Source organism: Oryctolagus cuniculus, chromosome 2, assembly GCF_051225735.1.
Source record: "Oryctolagus cuniculus isolate XC-2025 breed Fujian yellow rabbit chromosome 2, ASM5122573v1, whole genome shotgun sequence".
In the NCBI taxonomy this organism is placed as follows: Eukaryota; Metazoa; Chordata; class Mammalia; order Lagomorpha; family Leporidae; genus Oryctolagus; species Oryctolagus cuniculus.
This window is the reverse complement of record NC_142868.1, coordinates 159,536,299-159,559,120: the sequence shown is the minus strand read 5'-3', so window position 1 is coordinate 159,559,120 and position 22,822 is coordinate 159,536,299. Positions and strand designations below refer to the sequence as shown.

Below are 22,822 nucleotides of genomic sequence, written 5' to 3'. Positions count from 1 at the left end.
AGTCCTGTGTTCTTGGTTATCCTTTGAGGGCTGGGGTTGCTGTCACCATGAGCTGGTAGGGGAGGGAGAGGGTAAGGTTTGGTAGTGCAGATTCTCCTGTTGTTACTGAGTTGTCAAAGATTTTCTTGAGTAAATGTTTCTCCAGTTGTTATATGTCCTTAGAACCATTTCCAGAGATCTTAAATTGATTCTTCTTTTTTTTTTGTAATTTCCACATGTCTTTCCAGGGAGCATGTCTATACAGCTTCTCATGCTGTCATACCAGAAGTAGAGCTCCATGATGTTTGAATAATAGCACTGTGTAGGGAATTTTAAAAATGAGAATTATGTTACATAGTGATAAGATAAAAATTTACAAAGATCTTAATTTCAGGAATAATCAGGAAAGATCTCTTCCTGCTTAGCAAATAATTTTGGTTCTTCACCATTAAAAATGTTTGTGGACATGGCACATGCAACATGGTTAGATGTTACTATGTTTGTCACAATTGAATACGCATTTATCCACCCTATATATATATATTTTAAGATTTATTTACTTGAAAGGCAGAGTTACAAAGAGAGAGGGAGGAAGTGGGGTGGAGAGATCTTCCATCTGCTGATTCACTCCTCGAATGGCCACAGCAGCTGGCATTGGGCTAGGCTGAAGGCAGGAGCCTGGAACTCCATCCATGTCTCCCACATGTATAGCAGGGGCTCAGATATTTGGGCCATCTTCCACTGCTTTCCAGGCACATTGGCAGGAAGCTAGATTATAAGTGGTGCAGCTGGGACCCCAACAGGGCTCGTATGGGATGCTGGCATAGCAGACAGTGGCTAAAGCTGCTGGCCATGATGCTGGGTCCTATTTCATGCATCTTACAAGCAATGTTCATTCTCTTTCTTCCCTAAAATAGAAGGAGATAATGGGCATTCAATTTTTCAGAAAAATGCTTACATTTGTGGTTTTGGTTTCCTAGGTACAGAACCAGATGGACTCCTTCGAACAAACTACAGTTCTGTCTTGACAAATGTTGGTGCTGCTCTGCATGGATTGCATGACGTTGTGAAAGGTGAGCCTTGAAAAGAAGATAAATAAGCTTAAAACCTTCATTCCACTCTCTCAGATATTCCTGAATGAGATTGAAACAAGTACTGCCAAGGGTAGCAGACCCCAGATAAAGAAAGGCTTAGTAACATTTGGCTTACATTGAAGCACACAGCTCACCGCCTCCTGCTTTTCCCATCTGCTTCATTTCTAAAGGTAAACAGAGTGCTGAAGGGAAATCCTTGTGCACAGTTCTTTAGGCAAGAATACATTACACTGACTTGAAGGAGGTGTGTGAATTTTACCAAAGCACACTTGTGTTCAGAGGCTTTCAGCAAAATCATTTATACTTGTTAGAACCTAAAGCATGAAGGAATTGAGGAAACCAAAGCTGAAAGTCCCCAGAAGGAATAAACTAACTTTCCATCCTGTGCACCTTGACGTTTCCAGTGCCTGTTTTAAGTCTTGCCTTGTTCAGCATGGACTTAGGAAATGAAAGTGTGTTTTTAAACCTTGATCAGTTTTCAGTTGTTCTTTTGTTCCTAAGAATATAGTCTGAAGGCCAGAGGGGAATCTGTTAAAGCATTTCATGTGTATTTTAGTATGTGATTCTGAGTCCTGTTATAGCTCTTTGTGTCTTTTTTTTTTTTTTTTTTTAAACAAATGACCAGGCCGGCGCCATGGCTCAATAGGCTAATCCTCCGCCTAGCAGCGCCGGCACACCGGGTTCTAGTCCCAGTCGGGGCGCCAGATTCTTTCCCTGTTGACCCTCTTCCAGGCCAGCTCTCTGCTGTGGCCCGGGAAGGCAGTGGAGGATGGCCCAAGTGCTTGGGCCCTGCACCCCATGGGAGACCAGGAGAAGCACCTGGCTCCTGCCTTCGGATCAGTGCAGTGCGCTGGCCACAGCGCACCAGCTGCAGTGGCCATTGGAGGGTGAACCAATGGCAAAAGGAAGACCTTTCTCTCTGTCTCTCTCTCACTATCCACTCTGCCTGTCAAAAAAATAAAGAAAGAAAGAAATAAAAAATAAATAAACAAATGACGAAGCCAATAAACTTTTTTTTTTCCTTAAGATTTATTTATTGAGACCAGCACTGTGGCGTAGTGGGTAAAGCTGCCGCCTGCAGTGCTGGCATCCCATATGAGCGTTGGTTCGAGTCCTGGCTGCTCCACTACCGATCCAGCTCTCTGCTGTGGCCTGGGAAAGCAGTAGAAGATGGTCCAAGTGCTTGGGCCCCTACACCCACGTGGGAGACCGGAAGAAGCTCCTGGCTCCTGGCTTTGGATGGCGTAGCTCTGACTGTTGGCGGCCAGTTGGGGTGAACTAGCGGGTGGAAGAGCTCTCTGTCTCTCTCTGCCTCTCCTCTCTGTATAACTCTGACTTGCAAATAAATAAATCTTTTAAAAAAAAAGATTTATTTATTTGAAAGGCAGTACAGAGAAGCAGAGGCAGAGAGAGAGAGGTCTTCTATCTACTTGTTCACTCCCTAGATGGCCGCAACAGCTGGAGCTGTGCCATCCGAAGCCAGGATCGAGGAGCTTCTTCCAGGTCTCCCACATGGGTGCGGGGGCCCAACATCTTCCACTGTTTTCCCAGGCCATAGCAGAGAGCTGGATTGTAAGTGGAGCAGCCAGGACTTGAACCGGCGCCCAAATGGGATGTTGGCACTGCAGGCGGCGGCTTTACCCACTATGCCACAATGCTGGCCCCAGCTCTGTGTGTCTTTTGGGTTCTTTCTCCCTTTCTTTTTCTTTTAGAGACTATTGGGGTGGGAAAGAGAGGGAAGGAATAGTTATCAAGGACTGTCGGAAGTAGCCCAGGTGCCTAGATGATTCATTGTACTTAATTAACAATTAATGACCAATGGCTAGTTTTGCAAAAAATAGTTTTTACATACTTAAAACTATTAATGTGTGTAATATGTATTAAGAAAGGTATATTAGGGGCCCTCCTGTAGACTGGCACATACCTGTGGCACTGGGGTTTAGTCTTATAAACTATGGTGTTACCAAGCACTTTACCATTCTGCCTGGAGGATGGGCATTTCTGTGACTTATCTTCACTTGTAAAGGACATTGAAGGAAACTATCCTTCTAGAACTAGCCCTGGCTTCAGAATCATAGCTTGGATGGGCAGTCTGGTGGTGATTGACAGTAATCAACTCCAGTGCTGCAGAAGTTAGTTCTGGTCTGTAGAAAAGCTAATTGATATTTTTTCCTGTGTAGTTTTTGGTTTTAGGAACTAAGATTTAGCTGTGACTGTATATTCCAGAATTTGATTTAATTTAGAACTGGATCATTGAAGCCACAAGTAACTCTGTGACAATGAGTTTTAACAATTTTTCTATGCTGATATTATTTTATTCATACTAGTGGTTTCTACAGAATTTCTAAACAGGAGGTGCCAGGCCAGTGGAGTATAGCAATCTGTTGACAAGAATTTTAAAGCTTTGTGAACATAAAAACAAAACAAAACTTGATTTTATGTACATTGCTGTTTTTATCGATAATATATGACATTTTCTAAAGCTGCTTCTGTTTTGCATTATATAAGACTTGAGAAGACATCAAGTAGTCCAAATGAGAGCATGTTTCTGTTGCTGGTTTAACATGAGCTGAGATTGTGGGAGGGTCAGAAACCTCCCTTTATCCCTTTTGTTGTTTCTGTCCTTGAAAATGGACATAATGTAAAGGAAGAATATTGGGAAATGTGAAGGATGGTTGGCAAGCAGAGCATGGGGCCTTCTTGCTAGTGTATAGTTCAAATCTGTCTTCTTACCTAGCTCGGGACATTGTTGTGTATCTCTGATGAAAACGCAGAGTGAGCAGTAACAGGAATTATTTTTAAGAGAATTCTTATTTCAAACTTCTGCCCCTCCTGCTTTGTCCTGAATCATTGCTTGATCTAATTTAGAGGGGAAGAAGGCAGAGAAAAGGGAAGAAAGGGAGACGGTGAGGAAAGATTGCAGCCAGAAGGAAAGTAGGTAGATTGGACTTAACTGTGTATCCTACATGGAAGTAAAATGGGAGTGCATTAGTCTTTTAACAAGTGATATTCTGAGTGAGAATTGTTTGGTCTTTAATCTCAGAGTTGCCTGATGCATATAGACTCACAGGAAACATAAAAGGCAAAAAGTAGCCTGGATCATTGTGGTGGAATGAGAAGGCCATGCCAAGATGGCCGCTGACAAGTGAGCGTCAGTTACTCAGGAATGGCTTTTTAACCCACGTGGCAACAGAGCCTGACTGACAGCAGGCCGTGATTGGATGGTTTCAGAAACTGCCTGGCAACAAGAGCCTGACTGGCAACAGGCTGTGATTGGTTAGGGCATAGACCGCCCCTTGACCCGATTGGCTGCCTTGGCTATGTAAGCAGCTGTAGCAACTGAAATAAACAAGTCTGCGGGCTGCTGGCCTCAGGCCTGCTTTCACCCGATTCCTGGGGTCTGTGTAGTGACTCTGCGCCTCTTTGCCCCCACCACGTTCCTCCCCTCAGAACAGATTCTGTCAGAAAGAATTCAACTTCAACAGATCATATGACTTCTTTGTACATTTTATTTTTTTTTTTAAGATTTATTTATTTATTTGAAAGTCAGAGTTACACAAAAAGAAGATATTTGGACCAAATGAGTAAACAGTTGGGTTGGGACAATTATTATAACCAAACTACAATAGCATGGTATTGTACCTCTTTCATAAGTACTTCAGTTACCTGCCAATCAACTAAGACTGCCTGCTGATCAAGTTATATTATTATGACATTTATAGTTCCAGTAAAATATTGAATAAAATAGTGTGTAGAAAGAAAATGTCTGCTTTAGGAATTAACAAAGTCAATATATAAAAAGCGGTAGGCATTCCAAATGAACTTTTATATGCTTGCATAGCTCATGAATATTTAGAAAATAATTATTTATTTAAAAAATATATTGAACATCACAATGATGTACAAATTAGTTTGTATGTTTACTCTGACATCTGTACTATAGTAATATAAGGTGTTAACAAGGGAGAAAACTGCCTGAAGTGTATATAGAAACTCTAACTTTTCTATAAATCTCAAACTATCTTATATTAGAAGTGTATACACATATATAAGTATGAATAAATACATACATGAATAAATAGCTTTCTAGTTTAAACATTTTAGTGAAAACAGTCTCATTCGAAGAACATAGTCATTTTGTGTTAAGATATGAGTGGGGCTGGCGTTGTGGCGTAATAGGTGAGGCCACTGCTTGAGACAGCATCCTATATAGGATTTGGTTAATGTCCCAGATACTCCATTGCCAATCCAGCTCCCTGCTAATGCACCTGGGAAAAGCAGTGGAGAATGGCTGAAGTGCTTGGGCCCCTGCACCTATGTGGGAGACACAGATGAAGCTTCTGGTTTCTGGCTTTGGCTTGGCTCAGCCTCAGCTGTTGCAGTCATCTGGGGAGCGAACCAGTGGATGGAATTTCTCTTTCTCTGTCTCCTCTTTTATCTCTGTAAATAAATCTGTAAAAAAAAAAAAAAAAAAAAAAAAACCAAAACCATCATTATATCAGATTAAAGCTTAAATACTAGGGTGGGCATTGTGGTGCAGCAGGTTAAGCTGCCCTTTAGGAGGAAGTTGTCACTTGGGTTGCTTGCATCCCATATCGCAGTGCCAGTTTGAGTCCCGACTATACCCTTTTGAATCCAATTTCCTGATAATGCAGCCTGGGAGGCAGCAGGCAGTGGCTCAAATGCTTGGGCCTCTGCCGCATATGTGGAGACCCACAGGGAGTTCCAGGCTTCTGGCTTTGGTTTGACCCAGCCTTGTCTGTTGTGAGCTAACCAGCAAATGGAAAATCTCTTTCTTTCTTTATTGCTCTGCCTTTCAAGCAGGTGAAAATTAAAACAAAAACAAACTCAAATACCATTTCTTTCCAAATAGTTCTATTTCTATTTTTTACTATAGTCTGAAATCAACTAAATTTCTTGTCTCAATAAATAAAATTCTCTGCATAAACACGATAAAAGGTAGTTTTCATGTTTTGTGAAGCTTTATTGGTAATGATAATTAATGCTGTTTAACTGAAATACTCCAAGAAGTTCAGTGGAGGCTGTATAGTGTATAATTACCATTGTAAATCAATATTTCCCTAATAATTCTCCATTTCTCCTCATTTCCAGGACAAAATTACTGTATTTCTCAGAGACCTAGAAAGTTCCAGAGCTTAACTGTTTGGCCAGTCTCATGTAGTGTAATTTCTCTTAGCCTTTTTTATACTTAAGCCTCTCCTCTATGCTTTTTTAACCATAAGCTTTTGTTGTAGTATTCTTAGATTAGAAGTAATAGCACACGAAGCCAGACGCTAGAGTATCCAGTCCTTATTTGATTGTGCTGATTCTTTGTCATTGCTAGTTAGGGTGTGTACTAGTACACTGGCTAAGGTCCAGTAATGATTGTGGGATGTCATGCCTGTATTGGCTGTTCTGTTCCAGCTTTATGGATTGCTTATGTAAGTACAAAATAATTTCTCATTAGTGCCTGCTAGACTATCAAAACAGTGGTTTTAGCTGATAAATACTGGTTAGGATCATTTATCCAATGTAGAATAAGGCCTAATTCTCAAATCAGGAAGAATCAAACCCAGACTGGTTGCTGTAGTAGAGACATCCAAGATGGTGTTGAGAGACACTTCTCTCTAGTCTTTCCACATAGATTTGTGACTTAATTGATATTAAGCATGATTGTGATATTTGTGACCATTCTTTGTCAGATTTACTTTATGCATTTATAAGAATAAATGTGAGATAAATAAATAAATGGGCTGATTTTCTTTATGTGACAGGTGTATGGATAGCAATAAATTTTCATTTGATTGCTTTTACAGATATTTCCAAACATTATAGTCAAAAAGCTACAATAGAGCACGAACTTCCAACAGCAACGCAGAAGCTGATCACAACTAATGATTGTATCCTGTCATCATTAGTGGCATTAACAAATGGAGCAGGAAAGGTAATTGTTTTCTGGTTTATGTTGATATCAAATATGCTCCCTTTTAAAAAATGACAGGAAAATTGATCTGTGAAAGAATTTTGGGATAAAAAGATTTTTGTTATTTAATAAAAAAGAATTGTCTTCCTTTCCCCTCCTCCCTAATCAGTAGTTACAACAATATGGTAATGACTGCTTAGCATTTGTGATAACTAAGTAGATAACTCACTAATTATGTTTTAATTCAAGATTCGGTGGTTTGAAAATTCTAAATAGTATCAATATAGATCCTTGTGTAGATCAGGGATCTGCTGTCTTAAACTTTGGGAGCATATAGAAAAAGAAAAAAAAAAAAAAAAAAAAAAAAACAAAGACCAGTACACCCTCCATTGATACTTTGGGTTTTTTTCCTTTGCTAGTTTTGTTTTTTGGGTACCTTCTGTGATAATGTTGCCTCTCTGGCTTTGTATCTTAACAAGGACTTCAGAGTGACTTCAAGATACGTCATTTCATCAAACCCTTATTATTAGGTAATAATTATTTGGATCATTAAGCACTTAATTATCATTATCAAGTGACCAAAGTACAGTTTCTTTAAAAATCTTTTGATCACAGATTTTTAAAAATATTTTTTCATGTTTTTAAAGATTTATTTATTTGAGAGGCAGAGTTACAAAAAGAGAGGGAGAGACAGAAAGAGAGGTCTTCCATCCACTGGTTCACTCCCCAAATCGCTGCAACAGCTGAAGCTGGGCCGATCCGAAACCAGGAGCCAGGAGTTCTTCCGGTCTCCCACACAGGTGCAGGGGCCCAAGGACTTGAGCCATCTTCTACTGCCTTCCCAGGCCATAAGTAGAGAGCTGGATCGGAAGTGGAGCAGCTGGAACTCAGACCAACGCCCATATGGGATGCCGGCACCTCAGGCAGAGACACTTAGCCCACTATGCCACAAAGCTGGCCCCAGATATTCTGATTGAGTATCTGTAGAGTGTTTGTTCATGTGGCTGTCATCAATACCTTTAATAATTAATAATTCTATTAAGAATTCTTCATATATGTATGAACCCAAAAAACTGTGTTCAGAACTGTCTTAATCCATTTATTTTAGCAGACTCAACATAATTTCTCAGGGAAATGCTAATCTCTTTTTATGCACCATTCTTTTTTCTGATATGTTGGCTATTAAAGGAACAGATTTTCTTCAAATAGTTTTAATCAGAAATGATCATATGTCTTGTTAGGCAGTCAGTTTCATCTTTCCCAAACTTATACCAGTCTTTTTTGCTGTAGTTTGGGGCTGCAATTAGAACATGTTATCTTGGGCCGGCGCCGTGGCTCACTTGGTTAATCCTCTGCCTGCGGTGCTGGCATCCCATATGGGCGCCAGGTTCTAGTCCCGGTTGCTCCTCTTCCAGTCCAGCTCTCTGCTGTGGCCCGGGAGGGCAGTGGAGGATGGCCCAGGTGTTTGAACCCTGCATGGGAGTCCAGGAGGAAGCACCTGGCTCCTGGCTTCGGAACAGCACAGTGCGCCAGCCGTAGCGGCCATTTCGGGTGTGAACCAATGGAAGGAAGACCTTTCTCTCTGTCTCTCTCACTGTCAAACTCTGCCTGTCAAAAAAAAAAAAAAAAAAACAAAAAAACAAAAAAAAAAAGAACATGTTATCTTTGGGGTTCCTGAGCTAAGGGACCTTCCACACCTCCTCGTCTTCTTATCTCCTTCATCCGTGGCATGCCACAAGCTTTCTGAGGATAATCCTAACTTTTATTAAATTAAGAAAAATCCTGCAAAAAAGAGAATGTTGGCATTTTACAGGAGTCTGCATTTGCTGCCTTTTATGGGAACTCTGAAATAGTAAATGCAGGGATATTTCATAGTTTATTTTAGCTTTGCTTTGCCTTAATCCTTAAGATGTTGTCTCAAGGAAAGATATCTGGTCTTCACTTTGGAATTTTTATAAATGATTTTAAACTAAGGTAAGTATTTAAACTGATGGTAGTTGATGACAGCATTAATATTTAACTAATATGATAATATTAGTTAAATCAATCAATTAAATTAATTAATATGATCAAACTACATTTTATGGCTTGTATTTTGTGTATGTGTGTGTGAAGGAGACTGGCAGCATTACTACTTGAAGTTACACGGCTAATTAACCTTCAACTCTTTGAATAACGAAGAAATAACACTGTTCACACATGCAAAAGAAAGCAGGTCAATAAAATGTGCAACCTTGTCTTTTTTTTTTTTTTTTTTTTTTTGACAGGCAGAGCGGACAGTGAGAGAGAGAGACAGCGCACCGCACTGATCCGAAGGCAGGAGCCAGGTGCTTCTCCTGGTCTCCCCTGGGGTGCAGGGCCAAGGACTTGGGCCATCCTCCACTGCACTCCCGGGCCACAGCAGAGAGCTGGCCTGGAAGAGGGTCAACCGGGACAGAATCCGGCGCCCCGACCAGGACTAGAACCCGGTGTGCCGGCACCACAAGGCAGAGGATTAGCCTACTGAGCCGCGGCACCGGCCAATGTTGTCATTTTTTTAAACATTTATTTTATTTTATATGAAAGGCAGAGTGATAGAGACAGAAGGAGAGGCAGAGATCTTCCATCTGCTGGTTTACTCTCCAGATGACTGCAGCAGCCAAGGATGGGCCAGGCTGAAGGCAGGAGCCAGGAAATCCATTGGGGTCTCCCACATGATTGTCAGGGGCCCAAGTACTTGGTCCATCTTCTGCTGTTTCCCAGGAGTATTAGCAGGGAGCTGGATCGGAAACAGCGGCCAGTGCTCAAACTGGCACTGCAATATGGGATGCTGGTGTTGCAGTCTGCAGCTTAACCCACTGTACCACCCATGCCAGCCCCTATGGTTTGTAATTTTAACAAAACCCAGTAGGGTTTGACCTAAATGCAAACATTGGATGTATCTCATGTGGAATAATACTGTATAGTGCAAGATTTTGTAATCTTCACTCTTTGAGTGTAACATGGAATTTTTTTGACATAATAAAACATTAGAAAAATACAACTTTCAGACCATTAGTGATTAATTACTCCACCTTATTGCAGTTTTGTCAAGGTGGACTACCCTGTTTCACAAGTCACTTTTTCTTACTTATCAAAATAGAATGTTCTTAAGTGCAGCCAGTACTAATTTTTCTTGCTGAGACAAAGATACAGCCAGACATTTTTAGTTTTTATTATCATTACGTACCACTGTAGAATCAAAATCTTGCTCAGCAAAATTGTGGTCATGGATCTTTGTGGCTACTTAAATGGATTTAACAAATGTTGATTTTGTAAATGACCAGAATCTACTGAATTTTCAGTCTTTTTCTTATTTTTAATTCACAAATTTAAATTTACCTAAGTAAATTTAACTAGAGATTACATATTCAAGATGCTTATGTTGGGGTGTCACTATGGCATAGCAGGTAAAACCACCGCCTGCAGTGCTGGCATCCCATGTGGGAGCTGGTTTGAGTCCCGGCTGCTCTACTCCTGATCCAGCTCTCAGCTATGGCCTGGGAAAGCAGTAGAAGATGGCCCAAGTCCTTGGGCCCCTGCACCCGTGTGGGAGAAGCTCCTGGCTGCTGACTTCAGATTGGCCCAGCTCCAACCATTGGGGCCATGTGGGGAGTGAACCAGCAGATGGAGGACCTCTCTCTTTCTCTCCTGCCTCTTTGTAACTCTTTCAAATGGATAAATAAATTTTTCTTTTTAAAGATGTTTATATCATGTTCTTCTGTCAGAATATGAAATACTCAAAGTTAAACTATAAATGGAATGTATGGACCCAAACAGATATTTTGAGAACAATCCAGAAGTTAAAGAGGTAAACAACTGATGAAAATCACCTATGGGGAAAATCAGAATGAGTCTTGGTTTTCAGGAAGAATAGAAGTTATCTAGGCTGGCACCGCGGCTCACTAGGCTAATCCTCTGCCTTGCGGCGCCGGCACACCAGGTTCTAGTCCCGGTCGGGGCACCGGATTCTGTCCCGGTTGCCCCTCTTCCAGGCCAGCTCTCTGCTGTGGCCAGGGAGTGCAGTGGAGGATGGCCCAAGTGCTTGGGCCCTGCACCCCATGGGAGACCAGGATAGCACCTGGCTCCTGCCTTGGGGATCAGCGCAGTGCGCCGGCCATAGCGCACCGGCCGCGGCAGCCATTGGAGGGTGAACCAATGGCAAAGGAAGACCTTTCTCTCTGTCTCTCTCTCTCACTGTCCACTCTTCCTGTCAAAAAATAAATAAATAAATAAATAAATAAAGTTATCTAGAGTAGGCTCTGTCAAAAGTTGGTTTTCAGTATTTACACTGGGATCCTCTTCTTATTATAAATAATGTCACTGTCTAGGTAGGCTACTTGAATGAGTAAATGGTGGCTCTTGGGCAAATGTTAGCATTTCATTTCGGTGCTCAGCTCCAAAGGCTATTAGCTATAGATCCTAGATGTATTATTGGAAAACAAAACCTGTCTTCTTGTCACACTTCGTTTAGATTGCATCTTTCTTCAGCAACAATGTGGACTTCTTCATTGCTTCACTGAGCTACGGGCCTAAGGCAGCGAGTGGATTCATCAGCCCTCTTTCAGCCGAATGTATGCTGCAGTACAAGAAAAAGGCTGCTGCCTATGTGAAGGCTTTGAGAAAGGTTTGTGAGCTGCTATTACCATTTAAATCAGAAGAAAAATCAGGCATCTTTCCAGAAAGTGACATGTTTGTCCATGGTTCATATTATTTAGATTTTATTCAATTTTGGGATGCAGGTGTTTGGTGAATATTAGCAGTGTCTTTTGGGAAAAGGGGATGACAAACGCCCATACCTTATTTGATAAGCAAAATATATCTAGTCACATAATACTGTTTACAATAATTTTTTTTAAGATTAGTTAGTGTATTTGAAAGACAGAGTTAAGAGAAGAGGGAAAGGGGAGAGATCTTCCATCTGCTGGTTCACAGTCTAAATGGTCACAACAGCCAGAATTGGAACTGGCCAAAGATAGGAGCTGGACCCCCATAAATAAATCTTCAAAAATAAAGGAAGGAAGTATTTGTCACGTAATACATTTTTGTGTATACTTTTGTGTGTTTCTGGATTTTCTATCCTATTCATCTGTCTGTTTTGGTACAATCCCATATCTGGTTTTAGTTTGTGTACCTTATAATTGATAGGGCAAGTTCTTCTCTTTCATTGTTTTTCTTTATAAAAATTATTATTTTTCTTTTCACTTGTATTAAGGGAAATCATCTGTGTTGGTCTACAGCTGAATTTATTATCACACCCTAGTTAGCATTCTTATTTGTATATGCAAGACCAGGAGGAACAGTGAAACAAGAGTTTAACTTTGGGCCGGCGCCGCAGGTCACTAGGCTAATCCTCCGCATTGCGGCGCCGGAACACCGGGTTCTAGTCCCAGTCGGGGTGCCGGATTCTGTCCCGGTTGCCCCTCTTCCAGGCCAGCTCTCTGCTGCTGTGGCCAGGGAGTACAGTGGAGGATGGCCCAAGTCCTTGGCCCTGCACCCCATGGGAGACCAGGAGAAGCACCTGGCTCCTGGCTTTGGATCAGCGCGGCGGCCATTGGAGGGTGAACCAACGGCAAAGGAAGACCTTTTTCTCTGTCTCTCTCTCTCACTGTCCACTCTGCCTGTTAAAAAAAAAAAAAAAAAAGAGAGAGAGAAAGAAAAGAAAAAAAAAAAAAAGACTTTTACTTTAATCCTTATGTTGCTTTTTCCATAGCCCCTTGTGGAGTCTGTGCCTTATGAAGAAGCACTGTCAAACCGCCGGGTCCTTCTCAGCTCTACTGAAAGTCGAGAAGGCCTTACACAGCAGGTATGGCACCTGGAGTAGTATAGAAATTGTTAAAGGACAGAAATATGAAGTATATAGAGTGATTCAAAAGACTACATAAATAAACATGTAACATTGTTTAGTATATACTAGAAAACACAATTTATTGAAGAACATATGTGGATAATCTATAAATAAGTCATATAATAAATTGGCACTAAAGTAACATCAACACACTTTGGCCATGATCCTTTCTTTCTTTAGGCACTAGATTAAAATATCTGAAATACTAAGGCAAAAATAAAGGGAGAGACTGGAGGCTTGGTGAATTATTTTCATTTCTTTTTTTTAAAGAAAATCTATTTATTTATTTGAAAATTGGAGTTACAGTGGGCCGGTGCTGTGGCGTAGTGGGTAAAGTTGCCGCTGCAGAGCCGGCATCCCATATGGGTGCTGGTTCTAGTCCTGGCTACTCTGGTTCTGATCCAGCTCTCTGCTATGGCCTGGGAAAGCAGTAGAAGATGGCCCAAGTTCTCGGGCCAGTGCACTCATGTGGGAGACCTGGAAGAAGCTCCTGGCAAGGCAGAGCTTCTCCTGTTACAGACAGTTGGGGAATAAATCAGTGGATGGAAGACCTGTCTCTCTCTGCTTCTCCTTCTCTCTCAGTGTAACTCTTTCAGGTAAATAAATAAATTTAAAAAAAAAAAAGAAAGGAAGGAAGGAAGTTGGAGTTACAGAGAGAGAAGGAGAGACATAGGCAGAGACAGAGATCTTCTATCCGCCGGTTCACTCCCCAGATGGCGACAACAGCCAGGGATTGCCAGGCCAAAGCCAGGAACCAGGAGCTTCATCCAGGTCTCCCACTTGGGTGGAAGGGGCCCAAACACCTGAACCATCTTCTGCTTTTCCCAGGCCATTAGCAGGGAGGTGGATCAGAAGTGGAGCAGCTGGACACGAACTGGTGCCCATATAGAATGCCAGCACTGCAGGCAGCTCTTTTACCGGCTGTGCCACAACACAGCTAGCCCCTATTTTCATTTCTTAAATGAGTAGGAATGCAAATTTTCAAGTATTTGGTATTTAGTTGGTCAGTTGAATTGGGTAGTGCATGGAGGTACCTGTGTTTTCAGAAGTTGGTACAAACATACCAATTTAGCTTTTGTGAGAGATTTGGCTTGCTTTTAGTTTCGAAACCAATTTTTTTTTTTTTTTTTTTTTTTTTTTTTTTTTTTTTTTTTACCAGGCAGAGTGGACAGTGAGAGAGAGAGACAGAGAGAAAGGTCTTCCTTTGCCGTTGGTTCACCCTCCAATGGCCACCGCGGCTAGCGCACTGCGGCCAGCGCACCGCACTGATCCCCAAGGCAGGAGCCAGGTGCTTCTCCTGGTCTCCCATGGGGTGCAGGGCCCAGGGACTTGGGCCATCCTCCACTGCACTTCCGGGCTACAGCAGAGAGCTGGCCTGAAAGAGGGGCAACCGGGACAGAATCCGGCGCCCTGACCGGGACTAGAACCTGGTGTGCCGGCGCCGCAAGGCGGAGGATTAGCCTAGTGAGCCGCGGCGCCAGCTCACAATTTTTTATTTTTTTATTTTCTTATTTTTTATTTTTTTACAGGCAGAGTGGACAGTGAGAGAGAGACAGAGAGAAAGGTCTTCCTTTTTGCCGTTGGTTCACCCTCCAATGGCCGCCGCGGCTGGTGCGCTGCGGCCGGCACATCACGCTGATCCAAAGCCAGGAGCCAGGTGCTTCTCCTGGTCTCCCATGTGGGTGCAGGGCCCAAGCACTTGGGCCATCCTCCACTGCCTTCCCGGGCCACAGCAGAGAGCTGGACTGGAAGAGGGGCAACTGGGACAGAATCTGGCGCCCCAACTGGGACTAGAACCTGGGGTGCTGGCACCGCAGGCAGAGGATTAGCCAAGTGAGCCGCGGCACCAGCCAACATCTTGTAAGGATTAATTGAGCCAACAAGAGGCAGTGTGGTATAGCAAAAAGACTCAAACTTGTGAGCTAGACACATGGAGCCCAACTCCTGGCTTTGCATTTGCTGGCTTGGCAGGTGGTCAAGCTGCTGGGAGCTGTAGCTTCCTTTTTGAGATCTAGAACTGCTTTTGTGAGATAATGCAAAGGTCCCATGAACAGGGCCTGGTACTTGGTAATTGTTCCATCATGATAGTTGGTAAAGCATTTGGAATTCACCATAGGATTGCTATTACTTGTATATAATTCTTTAGCTTTTATTTGTCCTGAGAATCAGGGTTTTAAAAATGTCTATTTATTTACTTGAGAGGCAATGAGAGAGTGTGAAGAAGCCAGCATGAGTGAGCACAAGCACAAGCCCCCATCTGCTGGTTCATTTTCCAGATGCCCACAACAGCTCCTGACTAGGGCTGGTGCCAGTATCTGGGAACTCAGTCCAGATCTCCCATGTGGGTGGCAGGAGCCCAATCACTTGAGCCATCACCTGCCTCCTTCCCAGGTCTGTGTTAACAGGTCTGTATTACGCAGCTGGAATCAGGAGCTGGAGCCAGGCACTATATGATACAGGATTCAGACATCTCAGTTGGTTTCTTAACCACTAGGCCAAATGCCTATCCTAGTTTTTGTTTTTATTGTTGTTGTTTTACTTCTTATTAAAGGATAACATACTTACAGGAAAGTATATAAGACATTAATGAACATCCCAATGAATATTTACAAGTGAGCACATTACTAGCCCAAGATTTAAAACCAAAATGAGGGGCCAGCACTGTAGAGTAACAGGTAAAGCCATCGCTTTTAGTGTCAGCATCCCATATGGGCACTGGTTTGAGTTCCTGCTGCTCCACTTCTGATCCAGCTCTCTGCTATGGCCTGGGAAAGCAGTAGAAGATGGCCCAAGTCCTGGAGACCCAGAAGAAGTTTCTGGCTCCTGGCTTCAGATTGGCGCAGCTCTGGCCGTTGTGGCCATATGGGGAGTAAACTGGCAGATAGAAGACCTCTCTCTCTGCCTCTCTGTAACTCTGCCTTTCAAATAAATAAATAAGTAAATCTTAAAAATATAGTAAATATATTTAAAAAAATAAAATAACATTTTTCTGCATAAGTTCAGAAGCACATGCCCCTTTCCAGTTCCTGTTCTCTTCCCAAAAGGGGGTACCCTTATCCTATATTGTGTCACTGTGGATTAGTTTTATTGCCCGATATTCAATTTGTTTTAAATATATTTGTGTTGTACGTGTCTTTCAGGTCTGAATTCTTTGTTTAATATGTTTCATTTGTTTGAAATTTTCTTTTATTTTTTTGAAAGACAAAGTGACAGAGAGGAAGGGAGGGAGAAAGAAAGAGAGACCTTCCATCCTCTCTTTCACTCCCCAAATACCTGCAACAGCCAGGGCTGAGTCAGGTCAAAGCCAGGAGCCTGGAACTCCAACAAGGTCTTTCTTTTTTTTTTTTGACAGGCAGAGTGGACAGTGAGAGAGAGAGACAGAGAGAAAGGTCCTCCTTTGCCGTTGGTTCACCCTCCAATGGCCGCCACGGCTGGCACGCTGCGGCTGGCGCACCGCGCTGATCTGATGGCAGGAGCCAGGTGCTTCTCCTGGTCTCCCATGGGGTGCAGGGCCCAAGCACCTGGGCCACCCTCCACTGCACTCCCGGGCCACAGCAGAGAGCTGGCCTGGAAGAGGGGCAACCGGGACAGAATCCGGCGCCCCGACCGGGACTAGAACCCGGTGTGCCGGCGCCGCAAGGTGGAGGATTAGCCTAGTGAGCCACGGCGCCGGCCACCAACAAGGTCTTTCATGTGGGTGCACGGGCCAAGCACTTAGGCCATCTTCTGCTGCTTTCCCACGCATATTAGTAGGGAGCTGGATGTGAAGTGGAACAACTGGGACTTGAAACCAGCACCTATATGAAATGCTGGTGTCTCACATGAGATGAGGTGGCGGCTTAACCCACTGTACCACAACACCAACCCCTGTTCAATATTATATGAATTAAAGTTCATGTGTCCCACAAACATGCCCACCTTCATATTTTAATTATAATCCAATAAGAAGTTTAAGTTGCTTTTCCTTGATAAATAGTAAAATTGAGCACCTTCTTGTCATTTGTTTATAGTCTTGTTTATTGCTTATTCATGTCTTTTGTTGGTGGTGGTAGGATGAGTTTTTTTGTTCCTTTGTTTTTATTTTTGCTGATTGCCCTAATGAATGCCTTCCTTTTTCTTATTGATTTGCCAGAATTCTTCATATGCTCTGGGTACTAGAGCTCTGTTAGATACATGCTTTACAGATTCTTCTTTTCAATGTCTTAAGGATGTCTCTTGATTAAAAAAGATTTTTTTATCTTACTATAGTTCACTTTCTTGATTTATGGTTGTGCTTTTCATGTCCTGTTTAGTGATTACTCCCTGTTTCAGCACTAGGATTTATTGTTTTTACCTCTGTGAAATAGTTTTGGTTTACATTCTGTAAAGTATTTTTTGACCACTGAGTTTTGTTTGCATCCTTTTCTAAGATGCAAAACTATGTCACTTCTCAAGGTTCAGCAGAGTTTGGAAAAGATTTCTAAACTGGAGCAGGAAAAGGAACATTGGATGTTGGAAGCACAGTTAGCCAAAATCAAGCTAGAAAAAGAAAACCAGCGAATTGCAGATAAGCTGAAGAATACAAATAGTGGGCAGTTGGTTGGACTGGCCCAGGAAAACGCTGCGGTATTGAATGCTGCTGGTCAGGATGAAGCTGCTGCCAAGGCTGTGTCTGAGCCGGTTCAGAGCACCAGTCTCGTAAGTGCCTTCATGATTGTCCTCACTTTGCTTTTTTAAAAAATGCTGATTTTTTTATACTATATTTAACTCTTTACTTAATATAGAGATAATCTCTGTGTATAAAGTTAATTTGAAATATATCTTAGTAAAAAGTAAGACTGGGAATAGGAGAGGGAGGAGGAAGAGGGGTGGGAGTGTGGATGGGATGGCAGATATGGTGGGAAGAATCACCATGTTCCTAAAGTTGTATTTATCAAATGCATGACATTTGTATTATTTAAGTAAAAGGTTTCTTTGGGGGAAAAAAATGTTGTTAACCTAGTATTCAACATCAGTCTATTTGGGCTGCTGTAACCAGACACCATAAACTGAGCAGCAGAGATTTATTTCTTACAGAGGCTGGGGAGCCCATGGTCAAGGCCTGCACAGGTTGGGGTGTGGTGAAGGCGTGCTTCCTGGTTCCGAGATGGCTGTCTTTGTGTGATATTCTCACATGTCAGAAGGGGGTAATAACTCTGGGGCCTCATCTGAAAAACACTTAATTTACATCACCTGCGATAAGCCCCCCTTCCTTAACCATCACCTTGGAGGTTAGGATTCCAACTATGAATTTTGGCAGGGATAGGAGGGTCATACAGTATTCAGACTGTAGCAGCCATTTAAATTATGCATCCAATTATAACAGGAATGATCCATGTATTCTCAGGAAAAGCAGGTTAGTATGCAAGATGTCTCCTTCACAGAATAATTCCATTGAGTTCTCCATGATTGTATGTGAGACTTCCCCTGGAGAAGGTAGCTAGTCAAATTTTAAGATGATTCTGTTTAACATAAAAAAATTTGTGATATGGCATTATGTTTTTTTGTATGTTTGCTTAATTTCATTTTATTTGAAACAGAGAAAGAGATCTATCTTCTGTTTCATTTCCCAAATGCCTGCAATAGCCCGGGCTGGACCAGAAACCTAGAACTCAATAGGGTCTTCCACATGGGTTTCAGGGATCCAAGGACTTTAGCAGTTACCTGCTGCCTCCCAAGGTGCACATTAACAGGAAGCTGGCTCAGAAGCAGAGGAGCCAGGACTCAAATCAGGTACTCTGATCCAGCATGCAGACATACCAAGCAGCACTTTTTTTTTTTTTTTTTTAAGACTTATTTGCTAGGGCTGGTGCTGTGGTGTAGTGGGTAAAGCTGCCTCCTGCAGTGCTGGCATCCCATATGGGCACCCATTCAAGTTTTAGCTGCTCCACTTCCAATCTAGCTCCCTGCTAATGCACCTGGGAAACCAGAGGACGATGGTCCAAGTCCTTTGGCCCCTGTACCCACATGGGAGACCTGGAAGAAGCTCCCAGCTCCTGGCTTCAGATGGGCCCAGCTCTGGCTGTTGTAGCCATTTGGGGAAAGAACCAGTGGATGGAAGACCTCTCTCTCTCCCTCTGCCTCTCTGTAACTCTACCTTGCAAATAAATAAAAAATATTTTAAAAAGATTTATTTACTTATTTGAAAGGCAGAGTTACACAGAAAAAGAGGGAGACACAGTGAAAGAGATCTTTCACCTGCTGGTTCACTTCCCAAATAGATGCAACAGCTGGGGCTGGGCTGAGCTGAAGCCAGGGGCCAGGAGCTTCTTCAAAGTCTCGGACGTGGGTGCTTGGCCATCTTCCACTGCTTTCCCAGGCAGATTGTGGGGGTGCTCATATGGGATGCCTGCATCACAGTGGTTGGCTTAATCCTCTATGGCACAACACCAGCCCCCCAAGCAGCATTTTAACTGCTGTGCCAAATGCCAACCCTGGCATTATATTTCCAAGGACCAAATGCCCCATTCATATATATATATTATATATATTACATATAATAATATATATTATAGATATATTACATATAATCTTTCAGTTTTATTTTGAAGTACCTTCCTACATCTTTTTTTAAAACTATTTATTGATTTATTTAGAAAGAGTTACAGAGAAGGAGGGATAGAGGGGAAGAGAGAGAGAGAGAGAGAGAGATCTTTTATCTGCTGATGACTGCAATGGCCAACACTGGACCAGGCAGAAGACAGGAGCCATAAGCTTCACCTAAGCTCCCACATGGGTGGCAGGGCTCCAGAAACTTAGGCCATTTTCTACTACTTTTCCCAAGCCATTAGCAGGGAGCTGCATGGAAAGTGGAGCAGCTGGGACACGAACTAGCTCCCAGTGCCATCCCCCAAATACCTAGCTTTTAGTAGAAATGAGCACAAATACAATTTTTAGCCAATTAAATGATATATTCCTAGGGAAGATAAAGCTTTATAACATACACATAATGCAGGAGCCCATCTGCTTAATTCCTTTTCCTAAGACAGGATGTTGGCAAATTATTGTTCAGCTTTATGTTTCTTGCTTTAATTTTAACTACAGTGATTTAGAAGGTAAAGAAACATCCCTGTTTGGGGAGTGGATGGAAGTCTCATAGACTGTCTCAACCACTGTTGTGGTTGTTGTTGTTCTCACAGAAAGAACTTAGTTGCATTTTTAAAAGTTTTCAAATTAAAATATTCTGCCCACTGTTAAAAACGATTAGGAAAAAAAAAACAGCCTCCCGACCTTGAGGCAGGTCCTGGTGCCTCTTCGAGAGCTCATCCTGAGCCATGGCCTCTCTGCTGACTCTACCCCTGGAGCATCGCCTTCCACCTGATTCACAGCATACCCGACAGGAAGGCAGGCACGCCAGCTCTTGCTTTCAGGATGGATATAGACGTGACCACATCTTAACAGTGTCAGGGCCTCAGATGACTGTTAATTTTTCTAGCAGTGGTATTATTATTTGAGATACCATCATCATTTTTTGGAGATAAATGTCAAAGTACCCAGGGTAAGGCCTTGTAATGTCTGCAACTTACTTTCAGATTGTTCAGGAAAAATACATGCACGAAGATCAGTAAAACAAACGTAACACATTAGCAGTTGTCAGCTCCAGATGGTAGGTATATTTGAAAAATTTTTTTGTAATAACGGGGAGAAAAAAAATGAATTGAAAGTTTTAGAAAATCAAGAAGTAAAACTCGAGCTTCTGGATTTTGACTTGAATGGTCACTGCTCCTGGAGGATCCTATAGGCTCCTACTGGCAAGTCTACATCCCAGCCACAAGTCCTGCGATGACTAAACGTTTATCCAGGGTGTAAGTGAAGAAATGAGAGGGATACTAAACACATAACAGAATTTTAAGTAGCTTTAGGGCAGCATAGCACTGCCCTAAGTCATTCGTCTTTGGACTTTCCTTGAGGCCACCTTGTTGATGGGGTTAGACCGTTCTCCCCTTCTTTTTCCTGATCCCCTGTTCACCCTCCTTCTCTCTTTTACTTGCACCCGCAGTAGATGGTAGCCAGGGGGTAGTTGTGGGACCACACTAGACAGGGAGCACCCTGCTAATGACACTAGAGACTGCAGTAATTGTGTGCCACGCATAGGTCTAAGGACTCATCAATCCTCATAGAAGATTCTAGGTACTATGAGATTGTAGGTACTATTGTATCCCATTTTATAGTTGAGGGAACTGAGAAAAGAGAAATAACTCATCTAAAGCCACACACTTGATAAGCGATGGGTTATCTGGGTCCACACCCTTCTTTGTTAAGCAACACAGCGTTGTGCTTTGATCAGTGTCAGAAAGTAGACTGGCTGATGTAAACTCATTTGCTTACTGCTTTTTTTGTGAGGTGCTGGAAGTTGGAAACACTGGTATGTTTGAGACATTAATCATAGTTGCTGAAAATTGATGCTTTTTCATGTAAGCATTTTCAGTAAAAGCACTATCTTATATTTGTGAGAAAAATCTACATGGACCTGAAAAACCTTTAGTCCTGAACACTATTGGACCATGAATGGTGATAACTTTATCTGGACTTGTTGAGATTGGAAGTTGTTATTACTAAAGTAGACTGGCTAGTTAGCAGGTATACGTATAGCCTTCATTTCTTCTAGTCTCTGATTGTCTGCATCTCTTAAGGGTCTGTCTGTTTCACCCATTTTATGTAGACTGTCAGAGTAATTTTCCCAAGGTATATTAATTATTATGCTCTCTCTCACTTCTGGACTTCGGTGGCTTCTTGTTAGCTATAGACTGTAATTCACTCATGCATTTGGCAGTGTAGGTTCTTGGATACCAAGTTCCAAACTACTTTTCTAGTTTCTTCATTTCCTTTTACAAACCCAAACTGAACTGTCTGTTCTGCTAATCTTTGTAATTTGCCTCCCTGTCCGTATCCAAACTATTTCTTCTGCCTTGACATGTTTGTTTACATTTCTGGTTATATTTCTTTCACCTTCCAACTCCTTTTTCCTTCTTCGTGACTTCTTGAATCCAAAACCCTACCCATAATTTAGGGCACAGTGGAGAGACCACATTTTCCATGAACCACCATTTCAAGCATTGTCTTTGATGATCAGAGTTAGAGAACAAAGCCATGGTCTGGCTCCTTTCAGTTTTCAGTCCAGTCTAATGGACTATATTACCCTTCCTCAGTTGCTTTCAGTCTGATGGACTGAGAGCTTTGGTAGAGATCTATACAGAGTGCTGTGGAATCACAGAGAAGGTCCCTAGAGGGGCTGAGGCGGATGTCACTGGAGAGATGAAATGAATGGGCTTTAAAAGTGGGTAGGAGAGCAGAGAAGGACTATTCAGGTTCATAGAAAGATCTTGCCTTACAATTCCTTTCTGCACCTGACAGATTCCTGCCAAAAATGACCTGGATTTTGCCTTGCGCATAGTAGACAGTGGAGATAAGAAGGGGACAGAGTTTTCTACCTGCCTTGGTATTTTTACTTTTCAGCCTTTTTTTTTTTTTTTAAAGATGTATTTTTATTTATTTTAAAGGCAGAGTTACACAGATAAAGAGAGGGAGAAACAGAGAGAGAGAGAGAGAGAGAGAGAGAGAGAGAGATCAACCATCCACTGTTTCACTCCCCAAATGGCCGCAAGGGTCAGGGTTGGGTCAGGCTAAAGCCAGCCACCAAGTGCTTCTTCTGGGTTTCCCACATTGATGCCAGGGACTTGGGCCATCTTCTGCTGCTTTGCCAGGTGCATTAGCAGGGAGCTGGGTTGGAAGTGGAGCAGCAGGTTTTTTTTTTTTTTTTTTTTTTTTTTGACAGGCAGAGTGGACAGTGAGAGAGAGAGACAGAGAGAAAGGTCTTCCTTTGCCGTTGGTTCACCCTCCAATGGCCGCCGTGGCCGGTGCACTGCGCTGATCCAAAGGCAGGAGCCAGGTGCTTCTCTTGGTCTCCCATGGGGTGCAGGGCCCAAGCACTTGGGCCATCCT

At 42.5% G+C, this 22,822-nt stretch overlaps 1 protein-coding gene and 1 non-coding gene across 3 annotated transcripts in view; one reads left to right on the top strand and one right to left on the bottom strand.

Annotated features, from left to right (window-relative positions):
* PPP1R21 (protein phosphatase 1 regulatory subunit 21) overlaps positions 1 to 22,822 on the top strand; it is an 85,430-nt gene that overhangs the window by 51,200 nt on the left and 11,408 nt on the right. For both annotated transcript variants that reach the window (XM_002709720.6, XM_089327683.1), the window contains 5 exons: positions 960 to 1,052; positions 6,890 to 7,017; positions 11,489 to 11,641; positions 12,728 to 12,820; positions 17,297 to 17,539. In XM_002709720.6, the coding sequence (XP_002709766.2) occupies positions 960 to 1,052; positions 6,890 to 7,017; positions 11,489 to 11,641; positions 12,728 to 12,820; positions 17,297 to 17,539 (710 nt within the window). The remainder of the gene's footprint in view (positions 1 to 959; positions 1,053 to 6,889; positions 7,018 to 11,488; positions 11,642 to 12,727; positions 12,821 to 17,296; positions 17,540 to 22,822) is intronic.
* Positions 9,100 to 9,228, bottom strand: LOC127490454 (small nucleolar RNA SNORA19). The gene has a single exon (XR_007918403.1). It is a non-coding gene; the product is annotated as a small nucleolar RNA SNORA19 (small nucleolar RNA).